This window comes from Papio anubis, chromosome 9, assembly GCF_008728515.1.
Source record: "Papio anubis isolate 15944 chromosome 9, Panubis1.0, whole genome shotgun sequence".
Taxonomy (NCBI): Eukaryota; Metazoa; Chordata; class Mammalia; order Primates; family Cercopithecidae; genus Papio; species Papio anubis.
The window spans coordinates 61,030,951-61,058,127 of NC_044984.1; the positions used below are offsets into that span (position 1 = coordinate 61,030,951).

The following is a 27,177-nucleotide window of genomic DNA, read 5'->3' on the forward strand; positions in this document are numbered from 1 at the left end:
TCTTCATAGCTTGTAAACCAAATTTATCAACAAACCATTTAGAAAAACAAAGGCAATAAATGAAATTCATTTTTGATCTGTATGAAGTCACCTAGCTTTATAGATTAGGAAAGACTCAGTTCAATCAGAAACTCTGTGGGGTCCTAGATATTCCCCAGATTGAATTCAATTGGGAATTCTGTCATGCAGAATTTAACAATAGTTTGTCCTTCAGCCTCCAGCTGCCTGGTGCTGTTTCTGGTCCCCTGCCAGTATTTTCCTCCAGACAGCCTTGAGCAGGCTTTGGGAGGAGGAGGGAAAGGAGGAAGGTACGGAACACCCCTCTAGTTAAAAGGGAAATTGGGAAATCAGCAGATGTTAGAGGATACTAAAGATCCTCAGAAAAGGCCGAGTGCAGGAGTAGCTCATGCATGTAATCTCAGCACCTTGGGAGGCCAAGGTGGGAGGATAGCCTGAGTCCAGGAGTTCAAGATCAGCCTGGGCAAACATAGGGACACAGGGAGACCTCATCACTACCAAAAAAATAAAAATAAAAATTGAAAAAAGAAGAAGAAGAAGAATACCAGTGTGGTGGGGTCCTAGCTACTTGGGAGTGGGGGCAGTGGTGGGGAGGCTGCCAAGACGGGAGGATTGCTCGGGCCTGGGAGGCTGAGGCTTCTGTAAGCCAAGATTGCACCACTGCACTCCAGCCTGGGCAACAGAGAGACCCTGTCTCAAAATAAACAAATAAGCAAACAATAAAAAGATCCTCAGAATATTCCTGGAACTTTCTTTCCTCGTGTGATGTCAAAAATCAAGAACTCTGATGAAAAGGAAAGTCATTATCTGAAACACTCCAAGCCCAAAACAAATGTGTGGGATTGGTTAAGCGAGGAGATCTTTAAAAATTAACATCATTCGGCTGGGCATGGTGGCTCATGCCTGTAATCCCAGCACTTTGGAAGGTCAAGGCGGGCAGATCACTTGAGATCAGGAGTTTGAGACCAGCCTGGCCAAAATACAAAAAATTAGCCGGTGCTGAGACTCTGTCTCAACAAATAAATAAATATTAACATTATCCATTCAACAGATACTTATTGGGTATTTTCTTTGCACCAAATACTTCGTACTTGCCAGTGACATAATGATAAGTAAAGCATGGATACTAATTTTCAAGGAATTCATAGTCTGATGGTTGTATACAGATAAACATAGAATTATCATCAAATTTAGAAAGCATAATGAAAGCCATCTACACAGGTTTATGAATACACAGAGCAGGAGTACCTATTGAGTGGTGTGCTGGTAAATGTTTAACAAGCTGCTTTGTCAGGGGTAAGGGCACGCCCTGATTTATAGCATTCACCAATTTCTCTGGTGTAAATACTCCCACTATGGCCAATTTCAATCTACCAACTTGATGTCATTGAATGTGGAGTTGCTAAGAGATGTGTGGCACACCATTATAGAGTAGCTCTCCCACATAGACACAGTAGACTTCGAGAGCATAGAACATAAAATATAGTAACGATTAGAAAGTGATGAACTGTTAGTATTCATTACCTCTGTTTTTAATATCAATATCAATGAAAATTTATATAATTTTAAATAATTGTGTTTAAAAGCTAGTTCAAAAAATTCTTTAACATTCAACAACTGGCTCCATAGAAGACTTCAACCAATGAAGTCTACTCTTCATTGTGGGCTAGGGCAACAGACTTTCTGCACCTTACTTATCCTTTGCATAAGTAGATCTATGTCCATTAGCATTGGAAGAAGAAAAGTAACAGAAGAGAAGAGAGAGCAATGAGAAGACTGGAGATGCTCAGAACATTGCACCTTATATCAGCAGAAAACTTTAAAACCCTGCCTTTCAACTATTCTCTCCATACAAAAACCTTCTGCATAAAGGGAGAAGGAAGGGAAAAATCAGTTAGCCCTTAGCTCCCTAAATAGTAAGGACAGAAAAATCACATGAAAATTATAATATTAATTTCCATCCCCATGGAACATTCCTTCCAGTCTATGCTGATGTGGACTGCCAAGGAGGGCAGAGTCGAGGACTTAACAAAATGATCCATTGGAAATCCTACGTTAGCAGTGGCACTCATAACTTCACACAGGGCTGCAGGCTCAGATCTGCAGGGGTGTTCAAACAGTTCTGAGGAATGCGAGCAACTCAGGAGTGGACTCAGCAAATGGTTGAGTCAACTGTCATTTTTAAACCATGTCTTCAAAACTCTCACCAAAATGTCTACACACAAATGTGCTATATCCTGTATCAGGCCTCTTTTGATTGCAAATAACAGAAAGACCTGGCTTTAATAGGCTTAGGTGTTAAAGACATTTAATGGGTAACTTAATTGAAGAAGTCTAGGGGAGAGCTCCCTTAAGGTAGTTCTTGACCAGAGGCTGAAGTGATGACACTCAGATATGGTGTCTCTTTATCTTTTGGATCCACTACCATTTTCAGACAGGCTCTGCCCTCAAAGTCACAGGAAGGCTATAGCAGTTACATAGCCCTTATATCTGCTCAGCTTCTCCCTTCCAGCAGCTGAGTAAAATTCCTGGGCTGTCTCTGGTTGAAGCATGTCTAATTGTGGCATCTCTATGAAGCTACCAATAGATGAGGTCCATGGCTCCCAAACTCAGCTAACACAGTAAAGTCACCTGGGGAAAGTGTTAAAATTCCAAAGAACAGGCCACACTTCCAGGCAATTAAATCACAATCTCTGGGGTTGAATCCAGGCAACACTATTTTCTTAAGGTCACAAGGTAATTCAAATGCAGAGAAAAATTTAGAAACCCCTGGACTGGGTGCTCATAAAAATAGGAGATTTTAGAATCATCTTCTGATATACTAAGAAAGTCAAGTTTGATTAATTTCCTTAATGCCCACCTCAAAGTCTTTCTTCCTACGCTTTCTTGTCTCTGTGACAGGAGTGTCCCTCTTGCTCACCCTAGCTGGCTACCATCTGTATCCTGGTCTCACATTCACCCTGTCTTGCCTGGTTCTAGAGTTCATCCCTCTTCTAGTTTCCATCTTGAAATTTTGCCTCCCTACTGGTTCTATCCTTTAAAAAAATGCTCAGATTTCTCCCATCCTATATAGGCTTCCTTATCCCCTTTGGCCCCACCCTCCACCCCCACGGGCTGCTGCCCATCTATAGCCTAACCTTCACCTTCAGACCTTCTTAGAAGAGTGGTCTGCCCTTGTGGTCTTTAATGCAGAGAATCCTTATAATCTGGTTTGGACATCAATACCCTGTGAAAACTGTTCTCTCAAAGGTCAGCAATGACCCACTTACAAAACAGAAAGGCTGCTTCTCGCCTTTCCTTCTCTCATCTTTGCTTTGGTTTTTGGATATTATGGTATCCAAATGCTGTTTCTCTCACTGTTTTTCTCTCTGCCACATCTATTAGCTTAAGAAAGCCTTGGGAAAAATGTGTGGGATGTGTATCCTAAACACATTTCTCAGAAAATATGTATCAGAAGACTTGAAAGTGAAGATACATGAAAGCAACAATGTAAAGCACAAAATAAATTCTTTAAAGACAATACAGTATCACGTATTAGACTGAAAACTGGGAAACAAACTAGAGATACATAATCCACATAAGGAAATACTACAGAGACAGTAACAGTTTCCTATGACAAGTGTGTGCTAATGTGCACAAATGGGCAGAATATTAGCAAGAAGATGTAAGACAAAGTATGTATTACACATATAGTATAACTTCAACTTATTAAAAAGCATAATAATAATTTGTAAACCAATTTGTTTCCTTCCATTGGTTTCCATTATTATGATGACAACATATCCTTAGTGATATTTAGTTTTACCTTTTCTCCTAATACATCTGTTTTGAAAATGAATAGAAATTTCCTTAGTACAAATGTAACTTATTGTATTCTTCATATATTCAGCTATTTAATAATCTAGTTGGAATTATTAGTAAGAAGTTCTTTTTCATTTTCTAATACCCCAAGCTTTGTCTGAATTTAGGTAGTCATCACTGACTGAGACATCCAAGACCACTGTTTTTATTGCTTTTTGTAATGGCAAGGTCAAAGTTTCCTTGGTTTGAAGGGTGCAGTAACATCCTTTAAGGAGCTACATGTAATAAATATCTGGGTGCATTTTTCTTTTGGATATATGCGATACTGAAACTTAAATAATTCTTTTAAAAATCTGTAAATAATATTTTCTTCTGTATATTTAATAAAGCAGCAGTTACTAATTTTAAATTTAACATAATTCTCATGTATATGGGCAAAATAATGGTAAGAAACTAAAAGAGAGAAAAAGTTGGGATCCAAACACTGACTGCTTGCCTATTCCTAGAAAATAGTATTTTGCCTCCTCTCAAATAGTGGGAAGTTATCAGATTATATTTTTTGCCAGAATAACGTGAATTTACTAAGATAAGAATTTCAAATAAATCAACTGTAGTAGAAAATTAAATCATTTTGTTATAGCTAACATGAGTATAAAACAGTTTTCACAAGTAATTTTTAATTTACAGATTAAGAAACTGAGATTTAGTGCGGGAAATTGAGTTTTTTTGTTTGTTTTTGCCACACAAGTAAAAACAGGAAAGCTAGGAAAGGCTAACACATCTTCTGATTTCTAAGTCTATTCTATTTCCCCTACCATAAGGAATGCTGAGAGATTAGTGAGGTGTTGAGTTGGTCGATTTCTCTTTATTATTCTAGATGGGCAGGTCTGTGGTTTCTATCCCTTTCTAGAATAGAAAAAACAATGGCAAAAATGAAACATTGGGGTTCCTCCTGTCCTCCAAACTTTGTGATCTTAGGAATGATCCTTAACTTCTCTGAACCTCTTCTTTTTCATCTGTATGGCAGGGATAATGATGATAATATTGCAAGATTTAAATGAGTTAGTACATGTAAAATGTTTAGAAAAGTACCTGGCAGAAAGTAAGTGCTCAATAAACATTAGCTATCCTTATTTCCATTCTTCCTCCTAAACATTTCCCAAAAGTATATAAGTTAATAGATTAGAATGCCTATCCTACATTGGCCTTCCTTTTCCTAGTAACGAATCAGATATTTCTTCCTAACCTGCCATAATCTTATAAGAAGGGTATAGACTCCTTCTTGTTCATAGGGAGTCATATGAGGCATAGCCAAACATTCCCTCTGGAGGATGGGTACCTCCTGGAAGGAGGTAAAGTACTCTAGCAACCAATTCCCATTCGGAAGACAGGGGAGAAATAAATGTGCTGTTATGATAAGTCTAACCAGTTACATAAAAGAAAAGCTTCAGTCCACTGGAGAGTAAAGTGGTCCAAGCCACTGTTCAATGTAAACCCCCTCAAAGCAGTGGACTAGAAGCACAGCAAGAAATCCATCACAATCCTGACCATGAGCAGAACTTGTGCGAGAACAAGACCTGCCTGGGACCCAGATGCAGCACTCTCCTGTTTAAGTGGTATCTCTCTATTTGTGAGAGAAATATGCCCCATGCCCTAGCAACAGATGACACTCCAATAAAACAAGGCAGACTTAACTTTGTGAAATATCTAGTAAGTGCATATTATTTTTAAAAGTTGATAGGCTAGAAAGATAAATATGTTAAATGCACTAGCTGTGATGATATGAAATGAAGGGGTGGAGGCAAAGGAGAAAGAACATGTTTGCAGGTGAGATTTGGTAAAGGGTGGAAAGTTAATGAGGTGGAGGATACAGTTAAGTTGTTCCAGATGGCAGGATCTGACAGAGGAGGCCAATGAGGGTTAGCAGAAGGGATGAGGATGGGGAGACAGGAGAAATGAGATCCAGCAGAGAGAGCATTCTCAACCCAGATGATTATCAATTCTGAATCATATCACAGAGTGGATGAGGAACCATTAGAGAAGACTGCTGAAGGAGCCACAAGGCTAGACACAGACAGATGGGAAAGAGCAGAGCAACCAGAACTGAAAATCCAAGGCCATCAGCAAAGGAGCCATCATGTTCAGAACACTGATACTGAGTTCTGTGGTGGATTCAGAATTCCTTGGATTAAAAGATTCTGCAGATGAGAAAAGATGGGAAATATTTTTCCTCTTCCATTAAGACAAAACATTTAAATGTGTTTCTTTAATTAAGATTACACTTAGGAAAGTAGTTTCTAAATAGAAGAACTTTTAAACACAGGATGAGTGTCAGAGTTTAAAGGGATTTATACGTCACCTGAATAATCCATTAAAAGTTTATCAGACAAACTTTAAGACTGTTCTTGTTGGAGAGAATTGAGAATAAGTTTGCTGGTTGTCTGGGATGGTTGAGTTTCAGTTCTCTCTGGAAACAAGTCCTAGACGAATGTCTGACCTTCCCTTTCAAGCGTAATGATTCCATGACTGGGGCAAATGTAGGGAACAATGACTGAAAAAAATGAGTGTGAGTGTGATCACAACCCAGCCTCTTAATCTTGCTCAGTGCCAGTGGAGAGCAATACCCATCCACGTCCAGGCAGCAGAAAAGGAGAAAAGATACTGAGGTTGGGAGGAGAAACCAGGAAGAAGAGAGGGAGGGTGAAAGAAAATAGAATGCACAGCAGGGAGCAGTTCCCTGCCAGCCACAGATGTCTCACTCAGACACCCCATTGGGATGAAGGTCAACGGGGCTGCTTATAGTTTGTTAGTGGGAAAGGGACAGGGAGAGTTAATTCTATTTTAGGCCATATGTGTATTTGGGGAGAGAGAGAAAGTGAAGATAAGTAGAAAATAAAATGACACTTAGGCCAGCTATGATAAACAATGTTGAAGTCTATACTAAAGTGAAGGCAGAGATTTCCAACGTGAGCTTTGAGCCAGTAGAGAGAAGATAGAGAGAGAGGGTGGGTGGCAGCAAAACAATGAAAGGTGCCCAGAGCTGTGCTCCCTGTGGAATGTCAGTAAATATTAATTGGCTGATGTTGGCGTTGGTAGGCAGAGTGAAGCTTGTGAAAGAAAAATGCCATTGCCAGTGGAGCACCAAAGTTCAGATCTCTGAGCTGGAAACGGCAGCACCTGAGCAAGCAGCAGAGTCACACCCAGTATCACCACAGAAAGTGATTCTCTGCATATGAGGCCAACCTGTCTCAAGGAAGAGTAATCAATCATGACAAGAGAAAAAGAACAAAGTCTACAGGAGCCATGAAAATATCTCCACTTCTCTGAGAACATAATCCCTTCTCCTGAGGTATGGTAGCCCCTAGCTGAGAAACCAGGGCTGTCCCAGGTAAACAGCTGTGAAGGCAGGTGCCAAGAAGCCTAGATTTACCTGCTCCAGAAAATCCTATTGTCAGATGTCTCTGGAAACCTCAGAAAATGTTACTTTGGGATTTGGCTCTAAGGTTAGGTAATCGGTAGACTCTCATTCTGGAGGAAGAAAAGAAGAACAGCATTGCTTCTTTAGATTTCAATAGTAGATGGGAAAGGGAATGCTTTTGACGGTGCTTGGTGTTTCCGTGAACCAAAGGTCCTCTCATAATGGCAGGCATGGGCCTTTTGGGTAAAGGTTATTTTCTTGCTCTTGTTCTACATTGGTAGGTACCTGATAAGGCAAAATGATTGAAATAGCAGCTTGAAACGTTAATAAGAAAATGACTCAATTCCCAAGTCAGAGAAGTGCTAAGTTCACCTGAAATATATTCTACTATAATACTGTGGGTCAGTGTCTATGTGGCGTGATCCAAGGACTTGTCTAGAAATATATGGTTTATACATCTTTTAAAATTACATCTGACCTAAAGAAAAAATATTTATTGTTCAATAACATAATGATTTTAAAAATGCTTCTTACACCAGCCCAGAATTCTAAGTGCAAAAAGGTCAGTGTCAGGCACACGGTAGGTACTTAATCGATATTTGTTAAATATATATTAGATATATGTAGAATGTAAGAATCAAGTAAAAATATCAATAATGTGAGTGTCTGTAGAAAACTGTTTCCCTTTTATTCCATCATTTTCTCCTTAAGAAAACTAAGAAGAAATCGCAATTGTCATATTGCTTTTTCTTGTGGGTGATATCAACCACAAATAGCAAGGTAGTTTTGGAGTCATGAAGCAAACTTCCCCCTGCTAAGATCTGGGTAAGGTTTTAGCCAAAAGAGGTCTAATAAAGCTCTCAAAGCACTTCCTAGGAGCTCACAGAAGATTCAAAGGCCCTATTACTTTCAACTAGACAAATCCAATTCATTTTAACAAACAGTTTCGAAGTGCCTACTAAGTGTAAGGCCTTGTGCTAAATGTCTGGAAGAGTGAGTGTTAGAAGGGGCCCTCAATAGGTATAAAGAAGTATGTATGCTTGGGAATTGAGGGTGAGGGTGTGGGAGTTGTGTGAATAGGGAGAAGGGGACAAGAAACTTCAAGTGTACATCCACCCCTGTCCCCAAGAACACTCCCCTGACCCTAAAAGAAAGGTCATTTTAATATTGTAATTACATATGTTTCCTAGTTTTATTATTACAGCTTAAGAAAACAGCACCACAAGCATGGGTAGGGTGCTAGAACTAAATGAATCCACTTTGGAACAAGAAGCGTGGTGGAACTTGAACTTTGTTGGACAAGACTGGAGCAGGTGGCAAGGCAAGGTACCGTGTTACTCAGGCGCATTATTGTAAGTATTTGGACAGCCAGTCAAACACAAAGAAGAGCCCAATTATGGCAAAATTGATTCTGCATAGAGATTTTATTTTAATGATCAACTGGCAGTCTTAAGTTAAATACCAAATAGAGCAGATATAAAGATTTTGGAAAAAAAGTGTCAGGTAGCAACTCCAAAGCAGGTACCGATACTTTCCTCAATTATCTAGATTTTTAGCAACTATATTAACAAACACTTAAATCTCCTTTCAATGCAGGAGATCAATGATTCCATAAAATTCAGAAAACTGGGAAAGTAAAAAATATTTGTAAGAAGTATAAATTGCTTGGGTTCACTCTCTTCCTAGTATGTAGGACTTATAAAAGAACTGATACAGATAAATAGAAAATAATGATTGTTTCATGTTTATGATGTAAGAAGAGCATTAAATTCTCAACATCAAGATAAGTAAATGCCAAAATTAGGTCTGAAAAGAACTTTTCAGAATAAGAGGCCTGTCTTTAAAAGTCTTAGCTAAAACCGTAACAGAAAGGATAGTCTCTTAGTCATGATTTACAAACAGAAATTGTACCTTTGTACCAATTGTAGAGGATAAAGTCAAAACAGAATTTACAGCCTCGGGCTAACAGCCTAATTTAAAATGGATAATCTTCCCCATATTTCCCCCAAAGTACCTTTTAAAGGACTCACTCTGCTATCCAAACAACTTGCAAATGCATTCGGGAAGTTGGTCTATAGTATTTATTCTCTTTCCTGTTATTGACTCAAGATCTATTTCTCACTATTTGCTTTGTGTTCATTCTTCTGCCAAATAAAATATTAATTGCATTTTTAGCTGCACTGCTGGTGATCAAAGAACTTGATATGTCAAGCTAAACTGATAGAAATAGCATCCATTAACATATTTATAGGTTTGGAGCTTCTAGAACATAATTATATCCATTAATTAATTACTCAACAGTACTCTATATTACAGGCTGAAAAAGAAAGGCATTTGCAATGAAATACATTTACTCAGAATGAAGTTTTTTTAAATAATAAATTTTCTCTAAGGAAGGTTCTATCTAAAGGAAATAAGGCAAGAGAGCTCACATATCTATATGGACACAAGACAAGATTTTAAGGCATCCATTTACTAACTTTTCAATAGAATGCTCACAAAGTAAATGAGACGGCACATCCAGAATGGTTCAAATACAATAATGCCTTAAATATTACAGAGAAATTTAATTACCATTTTAGAGTTCTAAGAGTGACAATCTGAAGCTATTAATTCTTGATAAGATTCCGAGCAGATTTTTACTTGCAAATAAACTTCTAATATTACATAGGACCAAAGTATTTGGAATGACATACTTTTCTGGACATGCAATTTGAACACATAAAGAAATTAAAGCTGTCCAGGGAAAAAGCTGTCCAGGGAAAAAGATGTTGGAAATTAATAGAACAAACAATTATTCTGTGGATCCACCAGCTGTGCAAGTCCTGAATCTGCCAGCTGCATTTAGTATATGTATCACAGAAAGGACAGTAACACACACTTGACTTCTCTTGACCAGTTAATCAGCATGCAAAATGACGGTTTCCCACAATAACTTCAGCACCGGACCCAAACACATTCTCTTTTCAGCAAAGAATGGAGTCATTAAAAAAAAAAAAAAAATCACATAAGCTGCTTTCATGATTTCAGCACAAACACAACCAGGATGTAAGGACAGAAAGCAAAGCCGAGTCTACCTCTACATATGTATCTATACATATTTCACTGAGTTCTTTGTTGCCTGACAATAAATTGTAAAGGCAGTCATATTTGAAAGTAAAAACCATTAAACTGTGTTTATAGAATACTGCAACAGACTCACTGAGGGAATAACAAGGAAAGCACGATACCTTTAGTAAGTCGCCTTAGAATCTGACAACGGCATTTAAAAGAGACAGCTATCATTCTTGCTCACTGCTTTCTGTGGCAAAGTGTACCCAGGGCTCTGCTCTGGTGGCTGCAGCAGCAGCAGCATATGAATTCCTTGCGCACATACCAGGAGAAAGGTAGTCCCAGTGGGGAGTGACAAAGCTTAATTCCTCTTGGCTGATGCAGAGGTCCGCTACATGTCATCTGGTAAATCTGTGTCATTCACTACTACCACCACCCCTGCCCGCCACAGCCTCCTCCCCCTTCACAATCACAATGGCTTAGAAAGTAATGCCGTTTCGATAGCAACAAAGCACCAAATTGTATAAAGCAGGGACGATGCTGGGAGAGGAGCCATTCCATAAATCTAACACTAAGCACTGAGCAGTGCACTCTGTTTAAGGCAAAAGGCTATGTATCCAGTCAGTTCAGCCACCATCAGCCCCTTTCCTTCTCAGCATCAAGTCAGTGTCCTTTATATGTCTCATTTAATGGGAAATGCAAGTGAAATGCTTGCACTCTTACTTTAGGAAGAAATGCATGGATCATATACTATGTTCTTTTAACAACAACAAAAAGGAAAAAAAAAAAGGAAAGAAAAAGAGGGAGGGCCGTTTATATTTGGGATTGAGGAAAGAATCATAGTTTTGCCTATAGCAGGGAAGCAGCTCTAGGACAGAGACCTCTTTGGTACTTTCTGAACCTATGAGAGTTAAGGCAGTGTATGTTCATAAAGTGAATACAAGAAAGGGTTTGGGCTAGGCAGACAATCAGGCAGATGGAGTCCCAGCCCCTTTAATCACCCTTCCAAAAAAAGGACTTGGCTGGAAAGCAACACAGTCAAGACTGTTTCTAAAGATACCAGAAATAAAAGCAAACAAGGCCAAGTATTTCTATTTTTAATATACTTTATTATACTATTTCCCAAACAACCGTCCCCCAAACCATTCTTCTCATTATGCAAATAAAACAGTCTTGCGACATAGCAGATATTTGTGAGTATCTGCTCCAATGGAGTGAAGAGCAAATTAACAAACCCTTCACAATCCATTCACAAAGTGACAAGAAGGCGGAGCACACCTCCTCATCTGCCAGCAGGAGCTTGCTCACTATATAGTCAATACAAACTAACATTTGGTAGGGAATTTTAATCAAAATCCAGAATTTTCCCACAGGAGTTAACATAAACATTCAGGACAAAAAAATTAGACAGTTGGCCAGGAAGTTTAAGTAAAAAAAAAAAAAAATCAATTAGTCAAAATGAAAAGATATATCACTCTCTAAACTACTTGATTAATATTTCTAGGACTTTATGAATTATTCATACAGTTTTATTCTCTACGCTTCAGGCTGTGAAAAACCTTTCAAGCTGGTTTCTAAAATAACTTCCAGTATTCCAAATTTAGTGGTAAAACTTTTCTTCATTCATAAATTCAATATGAACTCAAACAATTTCAATCCATTACCACTGAAATGCATATGCTTTGTATTTTGAGTCCAACAGAAAAATAATTTGTGTGTGAAAAACATCTGAATATCATAAGCATCTACTTTAAAGGTTTTTGAAAAGAACAGAATTCTTTTACCAAGGATGGTCTAGCTAAAGCAACCACTAATCAATAGAAAATACTGTATTAAATGGACTGTAGTACAAAATCAAATTTTTATAATTGTTCTGATTAGCATAAATCTTTCTTTGAATTTCAACCCATATTATGTTCTTCTCTATTAGGCTATCCCTAGAAATAGTTTAGCCTCCTTGATATATATGTTTTTTACCTTAAATAGAAATATACCTTAGTAATAGAGAACTGAGTTATTAGCTAAAGTGAGATAAATATTTACAGTTAGCTCTTTCCAAGATTCTTCTCCAAATCTAACATATTTCCTAAAATTCAGGCACTCAGAATACGCAGCTGCCAATTACTATTAGTAGAATCTTGCCTGTGGAACACCACCACCCCAGCCCAGTCTATTCAAATAAAACTCAAAACCATACAGGAATCTCTTGCACCTCTGCTATTGTACAGACTCAGATCCAATTTGCTTTTTCCTTATGACTAAAATGATCAAATATTTTCCCCTTTTCCTAACACGTTTATTTTTTTTAAAGCTCTGTCCTCTGGTCCCAAGAAAGGTCTTCAGAACTACTAAAATGTCCTATTTCTTTGGCAGGGGAAATAACCCATCGTGGAGCTCTTTGAAAGGTTTCTGAGAGCCCAAACTAGGGGATTTTTTTTTCTCTATTTGAATACTGTGGCTGCCAATCCATATCTATCCTATTGGCCTGCCCAGGCACAGCCCCAGAAATCTTATAGAAATGGAGCCTCCTGGAGTAACTCTTTTCCAAAAAATGAAGGAATCCACCAAGTATTCCCATCTTCTTCCATTTCTGGCCTCACTAATGCTCAGAGATTTCCCAGGGAGCCACTCCTAGGTCAACCTTTTTGCTCTAAGCCCTTTGTCCTCCCTTTGCCTAATGCAAGGTTAGCCTCCCATCCTAAACTCTAGCACTGGTAAAATGCCTTCCAACAATGCAAGCTCTCTATCTCAAAATGTATCGACTTGTAGGATGAAGGTCTCAAGTGGCCAAGGCAACCGGTGGAATCTGGACCACAGGCTCCTAACATGAGCTACCACTAGAGAGAGTGACCCACATTTCTTGGCTATCAGATCAATGTAAGCATGTGTCTTTGGGACCTGCCACAAACATGTTAATTATGGTGGTTCAGCTGTCTAGACAGTTCAAACTTTACAACATGCTCTGTGAGGGTTACCAAGTAGGGGCTATGGAAAAAGAAGGCAGGTAAAATTGTACAAAATATAGATTGATTAAGCTCCGATGTGATCTGAAGAAAAGTAAGTGAGCTAGTTCAAGAGGTTTACCCCTCTTAAAAACACAAACACCTCAATATGTGAAAATATGGGTTTGCTGGATTCAGGGCAGACTAGTCCCTTAAGATGATAATTCTTATTTCAGGGTTTCTTTAAAACATTAGTTTTGTTAAGGTGTAATACAAGTGTACCATGTTTATATAGAATTTAATGAATTAGAAAGCACTGTCACACATAATGTCTCATAGAGCAACTGTATTGTAGGTTTTTGATCCAGAAAAGGAAAACTGGTTTCAGAGAAAGTGTTTTTCATCAAAGTCATTCAGCTAGTAAGTGGTAAAGAACAGGAAAGAACCAGAGCTTCTCACCCCTGGCTAATCATTCTTTCTCCTCTTCTTTCTCATGGTTTCTGTGCCACGGATATAAAATGTGATCTAGTTTACAGGGGGACAAATTAAATTAACAAAGAACCTTTAAGTGCAGTCATATTTCGACAGAGGGCAAAATTAGGGCCTATCACCTTCTCCCCTCTGAAGCACAGCTGATCGTTCTAGGATCACCCTGACCAGAAGGAACCAGAAACAGGTGACAGTTAAGACAGGTACCATCTAGTGAAAGACCATTGTGTATCAAGTGTTTACCAGGAATCCCTTCTCGCTGCGTGGTTTGCCCATTCTGACTGGCCTGTGTCATGCTGGTTTTGAAATATTTGGAATATCACCTCCACTAACAATATGGTACTAATTTTATCATAAGAAGGGGGTGGGTCGTGGTGTATGGACAAACAAAACCTTAAGATTGGCTCAAAGGTTCCAATATATTCTCAAAACCAAAGCATTCCAGAGCTTCATCAGCGGGTGGCACACATAGCCCCATAATCTTATTCCAATTTTCTCATTTCCTTGATTCTCTGCCATTGTATTCATTCTTTTATATAACATCTCTATCCCAAAAATAAACAGTGCTGTTTGGAGGTTCTTCTGATTCTTAACAAGAAAGAATCATCATAAACCAAAAATGTTCTGCCATATACCTAAACCTGGAAATTCATTTTGCAAAAAAGTAAAACAATGAGGTTAATCCCACAAATACTCAACATTTTACATCATTAGAGTCAATTTGATTAAAGAACTAAATAATTTGCACTTTCTTCTTCATTTCAACTTCATAAATCTTTCTGATACAAAATACACCTGATAGATCCCATTTATTTGCTTATTTAACTATTACATTTCTTTTTCTTTGCATGCAATTGCTTTAAAATGCTTAACATGCTTAGCTCATTATTTAAACAGCATGGAACATCCTGACTTGGCTAGCATTGAATATACTGATCCCCACACCCCCTACCCTGCAACACATATACAGTTATTAAATGTTGTGCATTTTCCAAATCTTCTGGGTATTTTAAAACACAGTGTTCTCGGAGATCTTAAAACGCGACTCTCACCCACTTTTTCAGCTCCTTACAGACAACCGCATTGACTCATTCTTAGCTTATTATAATCGGCCATTTTTATTTCCCTTTTCAAAGACGCCAAAAACAACCATGAGCTCAAACATGTTATAATTCTTGTGACCATTGTCTGCTACTTAGTTCAACCAGTGTGTCAACATGAGACCAAACATTAGGATCAGACAAGGGAGATGAACACTGAACAGAACTTGCCAGTGATGAGCTGTCATGGAGGACTATTAAAAAAGCAAGACCCAGTGTGCTGACACAGGTTCTAAGGGTGTGAAAAGTTGGTATAATTGCCCAAGACAGAATTTATCAGGCATTTTTTAAAGCAAATATTTTATGAGAAAACATTTTTGGAGAAGTAATGATGCCGTATAGGAAGTGTCATTAGGACATGCTCTTGCAAATCTTGGGTGATTAAAAAGCACTTAGTAGCTCAGAGCCTCTGGTGTGTTGTCATATAAAAGGGTGGGTATAATGCACACTTCACGTGTTATTTGCTTATCTAGGCAGGGCTCTGATGGCCATCACAGTGCCAAGGAAAGAAGGTTGCCTCCACTGAACATGAGGAAGCCAGAAAAGCTCCTTTGAAGGTAACAGCCTTAGAAATCCATCAGCTAAAAGCATCTGGTGGAAAATGTTAAAGATAGAATATGTAGAAATTGAGGAATGCTTGTACAAGAGGAAAAAAACTACCAGAAATAATCCTCCTAAAAGCCTAGGTATGTCCAACTGTTTATGGAGGCATTATGTAGGAGAGAATGGTGAAAGGGCCAAAAGCACAGTTTAGAATCAAATTGCCTGACTTTGAATCTTGCTTTTGCCACTAAATGGCTGTGTGACCTTGAGTAAGTTTCTTAACCTTTCTGTTCTTCATTTTCAAAACGGTAAAAATCATTTCTAGGCTTGTTTGAATGGTAAACTGAGTTTATCTGTGTAACATGCCTAGGACAGAGAGCAGTAAAAGCTTTCGTTAGCCACTATGTATTTGGTAGGAAATACAATTTTACAATTTGACACTTGCTTACAGAGTCCAGACTCTTCCTTGAACTAGCTCCATGTGATTAGTATGGATTGGTTTGGTCACAGAAATCATAAGCAGGTGGAGTTGGGATTAACAACTAAAACACACCCTTTTCCACAAAATTTTCTGTGATTACAACAGCACAAAGTGGTTTCTCTCCTTTAACTCCTGCAACCTCTTCCTTCTTTCATGCCTTTTCTTTCTCTGCCCCTAAATGTTGGAATTCGCCCAAGCTCTGTCACAGCATGTTGGTCACCTTCTTCAGCATTTTATCCTCTCCCAGGGCTCCAGCAGTGGCCTCTCTGCTTTGACTCCCATATCTCCACTGTCAGCCCAAATTTGCTCCCTCATTTAACACTCCCTTCCCCTGGTGGTGGATGGTGGCTCACACGTGTAATGCCAGCACTTTGGGAGGCCGAGGTGGGCAGATCACTTGAAGTCAGGAGTTCAAGACCAGCCTGGCCAACATGGTGAAACCCTGTGTCTACTAAAAACACAAAAATTAGCTAGGCACAGTGGTGTGCACTTGTAATCCCAGCTACTCAGGACGCTGAGGCAGGAGAATCACTTGAACCCAAGAGGCAGAAGTTTCAGTGAGCCGAGATCCCACCACTGCACTCTAGCCTACATGACAGAGCAAGAGTCTGTCAAAAACTTACAAGCTACAGAACCCATTTAACAATAAAACAAAACAAAGCAAAACAACCTTCCCTCATCCTTGAGTCCAACATCTGTGGGCAGCCTTCATGACTATCTCCAACTAGATTTGAACTGAATCAAACTCCATTTTCTCCCCAGCAAGACGCACGTTTCTCTTCCATAAGCTCGCTGCATCATCACCCTCTTTCTCAAGCTTACCTTTAAAACGCCTCTTAACACCCTCCTGCCAGCATCCTAGTCCTCCTGACACCTGACTGCCAGCATCCTAGTCCTCCTGACACCTGACTGCCAGCATCCTAGTCCAGACCTTCACGGTTACTGTGCACAGGCGTTTTCTCCTACAGACATTTACTGATGACCTTGTTCTAGGCACTGAGGTTCTGTGCCCCACACAGGGGTTCTTCCTCCTAACCCATCCCAGAATCAGTGACCAACACTTGCTTTTATTTTTATGAATGTCTGGGTAGTTCTTTTGGGGCAGGGGGAGCTATTACTCTTCAAATTTTGTAGTGCTAGTCAAATTTTGTTCTTTTTTTATGGCTAAATTAATAAATACTTTAATATAAATAATCTCATGGATTTAGGATATCATACAGCTGAGTTATGTCAGATACTCTGACCAACAATTTGCAGATAACCTGGAAGATAAGCACATTATTTGAATAATAAAGAAAAGTGGAAAACTCAATAGGGAGAGGTTCTATATTCAAATTAAAAAGATGAATTTTCAATACATAGACTAAAGCTGTCTTAAAAGAACGTTCATTTTCCACACTCCCAGGATATAGCGGTGGTGGGCTTACGTGCTACCAGGAAGGAAAGAAACACAGCTACTTCAAAAATCCAACCCCGACCATAAGGAGTAGTGATGTGTGCACAGCAGCTAGGTTAGATCAAGGGAAGAAATGAGATTTCTAAAACAGGTTGGATGAAGTGGTTTGTTGACAGTACTCCCTCCATACCCAGCTTGTTACCCTTTCTTGTTTTATTTTATTCCCATATCACGAATCACCATCTAACACACTACCTGTTTTAATTATTTTTCTGTTTATTGTCTGCTGCTCCCTGCCCATGGCTTTTTTTTAAAAAAATGAGGGCAGGATTTTTTGGTCTATTTTGTTCATTGGTTAGGACAGTACCTAGTACATAGCCAATGTTCAATAAACTTTTGTCGAATAAATAAATGTGAAAGGATTTCCCTTCTAGTGGATTTATTTTATATGCAATACTGTTTATGAAACGCTTATGGAAAAGAGGATGCTCATAAATTACTTTAAAAAACAACAATAGCTCTGCCACTTTAAGAGAAAATTCTTCCAAATAACATGATTCTTGAATGTTAACTGTTTGCAGAGAAGAAAAAGGAAAAGGGATGTGTTCTGTGCCCGCCTTTCCAGAGCACACCTCAGATTCATTCCTGGTGCTTCTGACAAGATCATGAGGACCCTGTTGTTCTCCAGATATGAAGAAACATACAGCCCAGCTAGTTTTTCACTGAAGTCAGACGCAGCAAGAGCAACAAAGAAAAAGGCAAAGTAAAAGATGCTAAAATTAAAAACGTGTCTTGGTTCTGAAGGAAGTACAAAATACACATTCATCGTGATAGTAGATTCTGGTCTAACATGCATAATTATAGCCTATCAAGGACATAATATATCTCTAAAGTAATTCATGTGTCTGTTTTTGGAAGCTCTAGTAATACATTGCTAAAAACTCTGTAATTCCATCTTCAACAAGGCTTTGTACTGTAACAACCTCCAAACCTTCTTGCTGTTCCAGCTGCTATTTTGATGACTTTCCTTTTGTAGTATAGGAAGGAGTTAAGTTTTCCATAGTAAGAATGCATGTATTAAAAACAAACTATAAGGCCAGGCACAGTGACTCACACCTGTAATCTCAGCACTTTGGGAAGCTGAGGCAGGAGGATCACTTGAGCCCAGGGGTTTGAAATCAACATGGGCAATATAGTGAGACTTCATCTCTACAAAAATATTTTAAAACTCAGCAGGCTCATGTGATGGTACATACCTGTGGTCCCAGCTAATCAGGAGGCTGAGGTGGGAGGATTGTTTGAGCCCAGGAGGTTGAACTGTAGTGAACCATGATTGCGTCACTGCACTCCAGCCTGGGTGAGACAGCAAGACCCTATCTCAAAACAAACAAACAAACAAACAAACAAAAACAAAAACACTACAGTAAAGCCTCCTCAATTCTAAGACATGCTACTCCTTCAAATAAAACTGTACTGACAATATGTGAAGGTAGCCTATCGAGTATATATTGACATAATTATCTTTTCTGATACAATGAAGTGGAAAAATTCTATCACTCCTTCAAGCAATATGTACTATGAGTCACCAAAACACACGCAAGTAGGTGACAAATACTAACACCTAGAATATTTTAATCAAATATCACTAACTGTAATAATGGTGGAAAGTAAGGAAAGGGGAAATTAAACATGGGAAGTAGGGCGGCGGAGCTGAAAGATGTCTAAGGAGTCAGAAGCCTCAGGTTAAAATTCTAATGCAGTTACATATTGGCTGTTTCATCTTGGGTAAAAGTGACTGGGCACATCCCTTATGCCAGCCACCATGATGGGCCCTGGATGTAAAAAGGTGAAAAAAGTACAATTCCTTTGCTAGAAAAGTATATTCACAGGCAAAGTTCTAACTCACAATACTAAACATGTAGTTCTGAATTCTAACTTACAAGCTACAGAACCCATGTATACAAAAGGTCAGTTAATCCACATGAATTGTTCATGCTTAAACAGTATCAAGGGCTCCTTCCTCTTCAGGGAATAATAACATCTTGATTTTCTCTTGCAGACCCACTCTCGGTCCATGTGGTGTGCATGGGGCTGTCACTCCCCTACCTCTACCCCTCCAGGAATGGGTATCAAGGCTGACTAAGTGGAACATGCAACGACTTAATCGCAGGGACTGGTCCAGAAATAGGCAGTCACACAAGCCATGTTAATGAGATGTAACCCCAGGACTTTTGTTAGAACTACTGCAAAGAAGACAGTCTTCATTCCACTGGGAATGGTAGGCTATGTACTTGGAGTTGCTAACATATCACTTCGTGGGAAAAGCGGGCTTTGAATCATATCAAGACAGAGAAAAATAGAGTCAAGGAATGGAGAGTGACAGATTCCTGGAGATGTCGTTGAAACATCCGGATTCAGCCATTTCTAAATCACTAATACACCGGACTTAGTTACTTGGGACAGGATGGTCTCCATTTTGCTAATTTAGTTTGAGTTGGATTTCTGTTACTTGGGATCAAAGAGTCTTGTCTAATAATTTTTTTTAAGCTTTAGATTCTTGATCCGTAAAATAAGGCAGTTGTGTCTCTTAAATTCCTTACAGTTCTACCATTCTATTACAATACTGAATTTACCAGTTTTACTGGGTTGCTGTGATGATCAAACTAGATAATAAATAAGAAAGCACTTTGTCGATTTTCAAGTGCTTACAAAGAGTAGGAATGCTTATGAAAATAATATTCAAATATATGTGTATTTGTGTGTACACTGAAAAATTAGGAGGATCCAGAGTCCATTCCATTTGTCATATAGTTATATAAGAAGCATAGACTCAGAAAACATGAAAGAAAAAGGTCTCACTCTTGTGCTTCTCCCTTAGGAAATTCACATTTTACTAAATCTCAAAGGTTTCTGCTCACCATATCTTGTCTTCCTAAGTCATTACCAAAACCCAGAAGGGCCTTTTTCTTTCACTTAAAAAAATAGTGCCTATTATTTTCCACTTTATTTCCATAAAAATGACATTAAAGTGCTCCTTGGGGATGTTTTGCAAACACTTTCAATCACCGACCACTGACTCAAAAAAAAAAAAAAAAAAAAAAAAAAAAGGCAAGGCATTTTGTTTTCCTTCAAAGGTGGAAACAACCCTCTAATAATGTCTAAAGGGGAAAAGGAGCTCTATAAAAATGGACGGAGTGAAAAACCAGGGAAAAAATAAAAGAAGTCAGCATTGAGGAACATTCTTCACTGAGTCTCTTCCTCTCATCAGACACCTCCTTAACATTCAGGTGCACAAGCCCCCTGCAATCTAGCAAGTACACCTTCCCTTTCAGGTCTGCACAGCTGCACAGTCAGGCCAGCAGCTACTAGAGGGCAGCAAAGGATCAGAAATGGGAGTGCAGGGCTCAGGCATGCTGGCTGGGAACTGACCAGATGACCAAATTGAGGCCAGATACTTGAAGACAACCTTGATCCAGTTTCCCATTAAAAGACAGGAAGGATCATGGAATCCCTCTAAGTTCTTAGATGACTATAACAAAGCTTGTGTTGACAGTAATCCAAAAATTTAGCACAGTATCCAGTGACAGGAGCCGAGGCTGAGTTGTCAAGAAACCAGGGGCACATGGGAAAGCCAAGGGGGAGCCGAAGTTCAGGAAAAGCAGGAGGAAGGTTAGGGGAACCTGGCTTCTGATCAGAATTCTGGGAACTAATTAAGTCACTCATTGTCATTGTCATCACGATCATCACCAACATGGCTAGCACTCACTTCTCTGTGTGCTAGCCATGGATTAAGTCTATATATACATTTCAAAAGGCATATGCAGGAGAAATATTTTTACCTTGCTTTACTGAGGTATATTTGGCATAAAATAAAAATTGTATATATTCAAGGTATACAACATGATGATTATATATATATATGTGTGTGTGTATATATATGTATATATATTGAAATGACCACAACCAATTAACACATTCATCACCACTCAGCATTGATGTGGGTGTGGTGGGGGCCATGAGGGTACTTAAGATCTACTCTCTTACCAAATGCCAAGTAAACAATACAGTATTAACTACAGTCACCATGCTGTACCTTAGATCTCCAGAACTTATTCTTTTGTAATTGAAAGTTTGTACCCTTTGATCAGCATCTCCCCATTTCCCCCCCTCCCAGACCCCTGGCAGCCACCATTTTACTCTTTTATGAATTGGACATTTTAATGTATTTTAATTTTAAAATTATTTATTATTAATAATTTATTTTTTTGAGACAGGGCCTTGCTTTCTTACCCAGGCTAGAGTGCAGGGATGTGATCATGGTTTGCTGTAGCTTCAACCTCCAGGGTTCAGATGACTCTCCTGCCTCAGCCTCCCGAGTAGCTGGGACCACAAGCGCATGCCACTAGGCATGGCTAATTTCTTCTATTTTCTGTGGAGAAGGGCTCTCCCTATGTTGTCCAGGCTGGTTTTGAACTCCTGGGCTCAAGTGATCCTCCTGCCTTGGTCTCCTAAAGTGCTAGGATTACAGGCATGAACCACCACATTCAGCCAAATTTGACTTTTTTAGATTCCACATATAAGTGAGATTATATAATATTGGTCTTTCTGTGTCTGGCTTATTTCACTTAACATAATATCCTCCAGGCTCATCTATACTGTAGTAAATGGCAGGATTTCCTTCTTTTCATTGATCAATAATATTACACACACACACACACACACACACACAGCCCGTACACCATATTTTCTTCACTCATTTCGGATGGAAACTTAGATTGTTTCCACATATTGGCTACTGTGCAATGAACATGGAGGGTACAGGTATCTTTTCAAGATACTGATTTCATTTCTTTTGGATATATACCCAGAAGTGGGATTACTGGATTGTATAGTATTATTTTAATTTTTTAGACCAAGCATGATGGCTCATGTCTATAACCCCAATACTCGGGGAGGCCAAGTCAGGAGAACTAGTTGAGCTCAGGAGTTTATGATCTGCCTAAGCAACAGAGTGAGACCTTGCCTCTAATAAAAATTTAAAAAATTTTTTGAAAAAATTAGCCAGGCATTGTAGTGTGTGCCTGTAGTCCCAGGTATTTGGGAGGCTAAGGCAGGAGGATTGCTTGAGCTCAGGAGTTTGAAGCTGCAGTGAACTATGATCCTGCCACTGCAGTCCAGCCTGGGCAACAGAGCAAGACCCAGTGTCAAAAACAAAACAAAACAAAACAAAAACACTTTTTTTTTTTAAGAACCTCCATAATGGTTGCACTAATTTACATTTCCATCAACAGTGTAAATAGGTTCCCTTTTCTCCACGCCAGCCAGCTATGCTATTTGCTCAACCCAAGAAATACAAGAATTAGTCAAAGGTAATTTTCGTTTTATGAGATTTTTGCCTCATGCTTTAACTTTAAAACTAATCTCCACAACTCAACTCCAGTGCAACCACTACTAAATTCAATGACCTTCTAAACCAAACCTTATTTGTCACTTCTCATAGTCAAGGTTTTCTTTAAGCAACACACCGTCAGTCATTTATATCTGTGGTCCTGGCTGAGGGCAAAAGCACAAACTATTAGAAATATTAGGTTTGCTCAAGTGCTTAGGCCGAATAAGGAAAACTATCAAATGAATACACTAGAGGTTTCTTCCACAAAGCAAGGGGAAAAGTCTAAATATGTCATGAAAAATACAACAGGGAGAAATTTACTTTCAAGTTTTTACAAAGAATTAAAAAAATACATATACTTTTCAAAAGTTAGATCCATCGACTTTTACCTTTCTTGTTATACAGATCTCTGAATGGTTCTTAATGGCTGTGTATGTTATCAAGCCTGGAATTCGACAACGCTCCCGGCATGCCCTTGCCCACTCATTCTCCCGAAATTTTGGTTGTAAGTCCCAGTGGTGAATGAAAGCGTCCTCTTTACAAACATTTTTTATTCTAAAGCTACCTTTCTTTTGCCTTTACAAATAATACTTTATTTTTAGAAATGACATTAAAAATAGTCCCTAGGAAGAGAGTCCTTCCATAGATTCTCTCTCTTAACCTGTTTGGGGAGGGAAATATGGGCACTTAATTGATCACAAGGGACTCACAGAAGGATGAACTATTTTGCAGAAGCATATGCTAATGGAAATGCACCAACCGCTAAGACCCACTGCTCACAGGAAGCATCATAAAACTGGTGAGCTGATGGAAGTGCAAAGCTATAAAATAACAGCCAAATTTATCTTTTTTAAAAAAAAAATACAAAGTATCTTCCAAGTAGAAAATTAGAGAACCATTTGATATAATTCACGGCATATGACAGCTTTGCAGTAGATTTATACCCTGCCTTTTTTCTCCCTCCCTCAGTTTTCCATTATCAATCTCTCAGCAGGGTTTGGATTTCAGCATTGGCACCAGTAGACAGAAGTGGAAACAAGTGAATTCTGCAAATCACTGCATGCTCCCATATCGTAATCTCACTCATTCCTCAGACACAGATTCTAGGTTGCAGCTGCAGATTAAAGTCAATTCTCTAACATTACAACCATAATTTCTCACATATTTCAGGAGTTTCTATTGTGTAACCCTGTAGGAAGTCTCACTCATTTGAGGGAGTTCAAATGAAACATTTATGATCTGTTCATTTTGGAGGAGATTAAAAAAAACAAAGATTGAATAAAGTGTGTCTGGCGATACATGAAAATGAGATGGATTTTACGGAAGACCTGGGGCTGACTGCATTTGGTCAGAAGTGCCACACTGCCATGCCAGAGAAGGGGGGATCTGTCTGGGACCACTAAACACCACAGCTGATAGTTACTTGAAAGCAACCAGTACCCAGAGTATCCCAGAGGCAGTCAGTACAGCATACTGATAAGAGTGTAGGCTCTGGGACCAGCCTGCCTCAGTTGGAATCTAGGAAATGAGCTACGACAAGTTACTAAATATTCCTGTGCCTCAGTTTCTCTAGCTACTCATAGGGTTGTTACAGAATTATTTCATGAGTCATGACTTGTGCTGAGGAGTCCTGACCTAGAACAGTATCTAACATATAACAAATGCTGGAAACCACTAGTAACCTGACTTCACAGGATGTTGAGAATGTTACAGGAGTTATGAATAAAGTGTTTAGGATAGTGTTTGATACATAAAAAGTGCTAGGGGGTTAGTCATTGTTATTATGAATGTTGTTATAATAGTAACCAATAATTAGTAGTACTAGAGTTCCTTACCATAGCATGTCCCAAGAGAGCCAGGTCATGAGCTTATGAATGAGAGGCTGATGTCTAAGCTCAGGTTATCAAACTGGCAGCTCCAGGGCCACACATGACCTGTAAGTACACTCGTTTTGCCTGAGCTATGTTTAGAAATGTTTTAAGTTATTTGCACACTTCAGAAATGTCTATAGTTTATTTAAAGTTACGGGTTTGTGGCTTCTCTTTAAAAATCAAGAGCTCATTTCACACTGGGTCTGCACTCCTGCATGCGACTCTCAGCTGGGGCTGGACAGTGGCGGCCTCTTTGGATATTTGGAGTATACATTCTCCAGGTCACCCCAGTCCCCACTAGGGTTCCTTCATTCACTATTATCTGCCTGGCCCTTGTAGGCACCTGAGTTTGCTGTCCTTCTCCCTTGAATCTATTTCAGGCCTCCTGGGGTGATATGTTCTCAGACAGAATTCTGTCTCAGCACAAGTCATGTGTTTTTAACACATTCTGGGCCCATCTGAGAATATGATTTTACTGGAGCTCTCCCCAGTAAAATGCACATGAAGTTATATGCTCACATGACAATTTCAAGTGGACCACGGACTCCCTAAAGCCCACTCATGAAAAAACTTCCTGTTTTAAGGGTTTATTCATGGACAAGAAAATTTCATTAATCCTCATTCTTTATTAGATCACTATTGTATCTCACATTGTTACAAGGGGAATCCCATGATTTTAAAAATACAAATTATACATATACATAAAATGAAGGACTATGCTCAGGAAGAGTAAATCATTTGAACTGATGATAAATTTAATGGTTGATTTGATTGCACTCGAATTTGGTATCTTTATAACAAAACACCACACCGACTTGCTATCTAATTTCACCTCCTAAACACTTCTCAATTCTGCTACCTCTTCTCCAGATCTCTTAGCACTGTCAGGGCCACTGCCAGCCCAGATGGTACTATTATGAGCATCAGAAAAAGCATCTCTTCCTCAAGACATTCTACTGCCATCTGCTGGGGAAAATGTGTCATACTAACTACATAGATTCATCATGTCTATGATGAGAATGCCACACACTAGACCGGGGTCCTTGAGAAGTGCACACCGGCAGAACAGTTTCCAGCATGGTTTGAGTCGTGAGCATCCCTGACATGGGCTAAGCATTTCTATTTGAGGCCATTATCCAGAGGTGGCAGCAGAGAGCGGCCATTACGAGCTTTGTAGCTTTGAGTTTTTAAAAAACTTTTTTATTTTGCATTGCTTTTAGACTTAATGAAAAGTTGCAAAAAACCGTAGAAACAGAGAGTTTTCACATATCCTTCACCTCTTCCCCAAGGAGATTTCATCCTATAATCATAAAAATGAGGGTTTGAATCATGAGTCTGACAGGATCTTGGCAGATGGGCACAGTGCCAGCTCATAGTAACTGCTCAGTACGTGTTATTATATGTCGTTATCATCTACCAGCATCACTTTTCTTAACTATAAATGAAGATAATAAAAATACCTAGTGTGAGGATTATATTAAATTATTAGCAAAGTATTTAACATAGTGCTTGATAAACAGTAATACTATTATTGATATTGGTGGTGATATTAACTTATTATTTCTGATGTCTAATATTCTTCCCCAACCCACAGTCACCTAGTACACTGACATCCTGGTTTTCTAAGTATAAAATCGTAAGTGATTACTACTCCCGAGATGCTTCCATATCCCATGGGACAGATGCTGGTAACCAGTTCCCAGATGACCACAGTAGACATCCCAAAGACCAGGAAATACCCAGAGCCTAAGGGCAGAGCTAGTTCCAGTCTGAGGGTATGGCTAAGTGAGATCTCCTTTTGTGTCTTATCTGAGGGCTGACATCTCTCTGAAGCACTAAAGTCTTACTGATAACTGTTGTTGTTGTTGTTGTTGTTGTTGTTATAATTTCACAAAACAAAGTCAAATCTTTTTAAAATAAGGAAGAAAGCTTTTTATTCCCACTTCCAAATCATCTGTCTCTGACCACGTCACAAAGACCATCAGGTTGCCAGTGCAGTACAATGTGTTAGATATTCAGCAGGAGTTCCTAGAACAGGCTGTAATTCCTCTGGGTGGAAAAGTAGGGCTGGCCATGTGTGAGGAGGAGCCTTGCTCATAGTGGGAAGACACTTTTCTCAAAGCACTCTTCAACTGCTGACCCAGCATGCAATCTAAGCTAATTTACACAAATTCTGACCAGGTGGCAAATTCTTCCCCTCTCCTCTCAGCCACATTATGCTGGAACACCTGTTCCAGAAGTGGACTGATTAGCTCAAGGTTGGGATACACAGCACGAGCTAGGGGCTGCACGCGAGGAGGAGATCCTGTGCCTTGTTGGTGGTTGGCTCCACTCCTCCTCTTGGCTCTAGTCCATGTCTACCACTGACAGGATTGATCCGTGGGAATAAATCTGAAAGCCCTTGCTAGGCATGTAGGAGGTTATCTTATCCAAAACTGCTACAGTGTTGCTGCTAGCTGAAAGCAAATGTTTCAAGCACTGGGGAGGGAACTAGAGGTACAAAATTGAGCTTGATGATCTTCATTTTTAAGGAGCTTCATGGGGAGGGCATTGGTGAAGGTGACAGAATGGAATAAAAATATCATTTAATGAATATCTTTTCTGCAATGTGATTTACATATGCATGGTATCTTTAAACAGGTAACAATAATTCAGTGGAATATCAGCTTTATTGATAC

General features: G+C 39.1%; 1 protein-coding gene across 5 annotated transcripts in view; it reads right to left on the reverse strand.

Annotated features, from left to right (window-relative positions):
* The window catches only part of GRIP1 (glutamate receptor interacting protein 1), a 720,325-nt gene that overhangs the window by 306,340 nt on the left and 386,808 nt on the right, over positions 1-27,177 (reverse strand). For 3 of the 5 annotated variants that reach the window (XM_021923298.2, XM_031651087.1, XM_031651085.1), the window contains exon 1: positions 10,468-16,266. The exons of the other annotated variants lie outside the window; for them this stretch is intronic. In XM_021923298.2, the coding sequence (XP_021778990.2) occupies positions 10,468-10,522 (55 nt within the window). In that variant the 5' untranslated portion in view covers positions 10,523-16,266. Of the gene's footprint in view, positions 1-10,467; positions 16,267-27,177 lie in introns of those variants that run through there. 5 annotated transcript variants of the gene reach the window in all.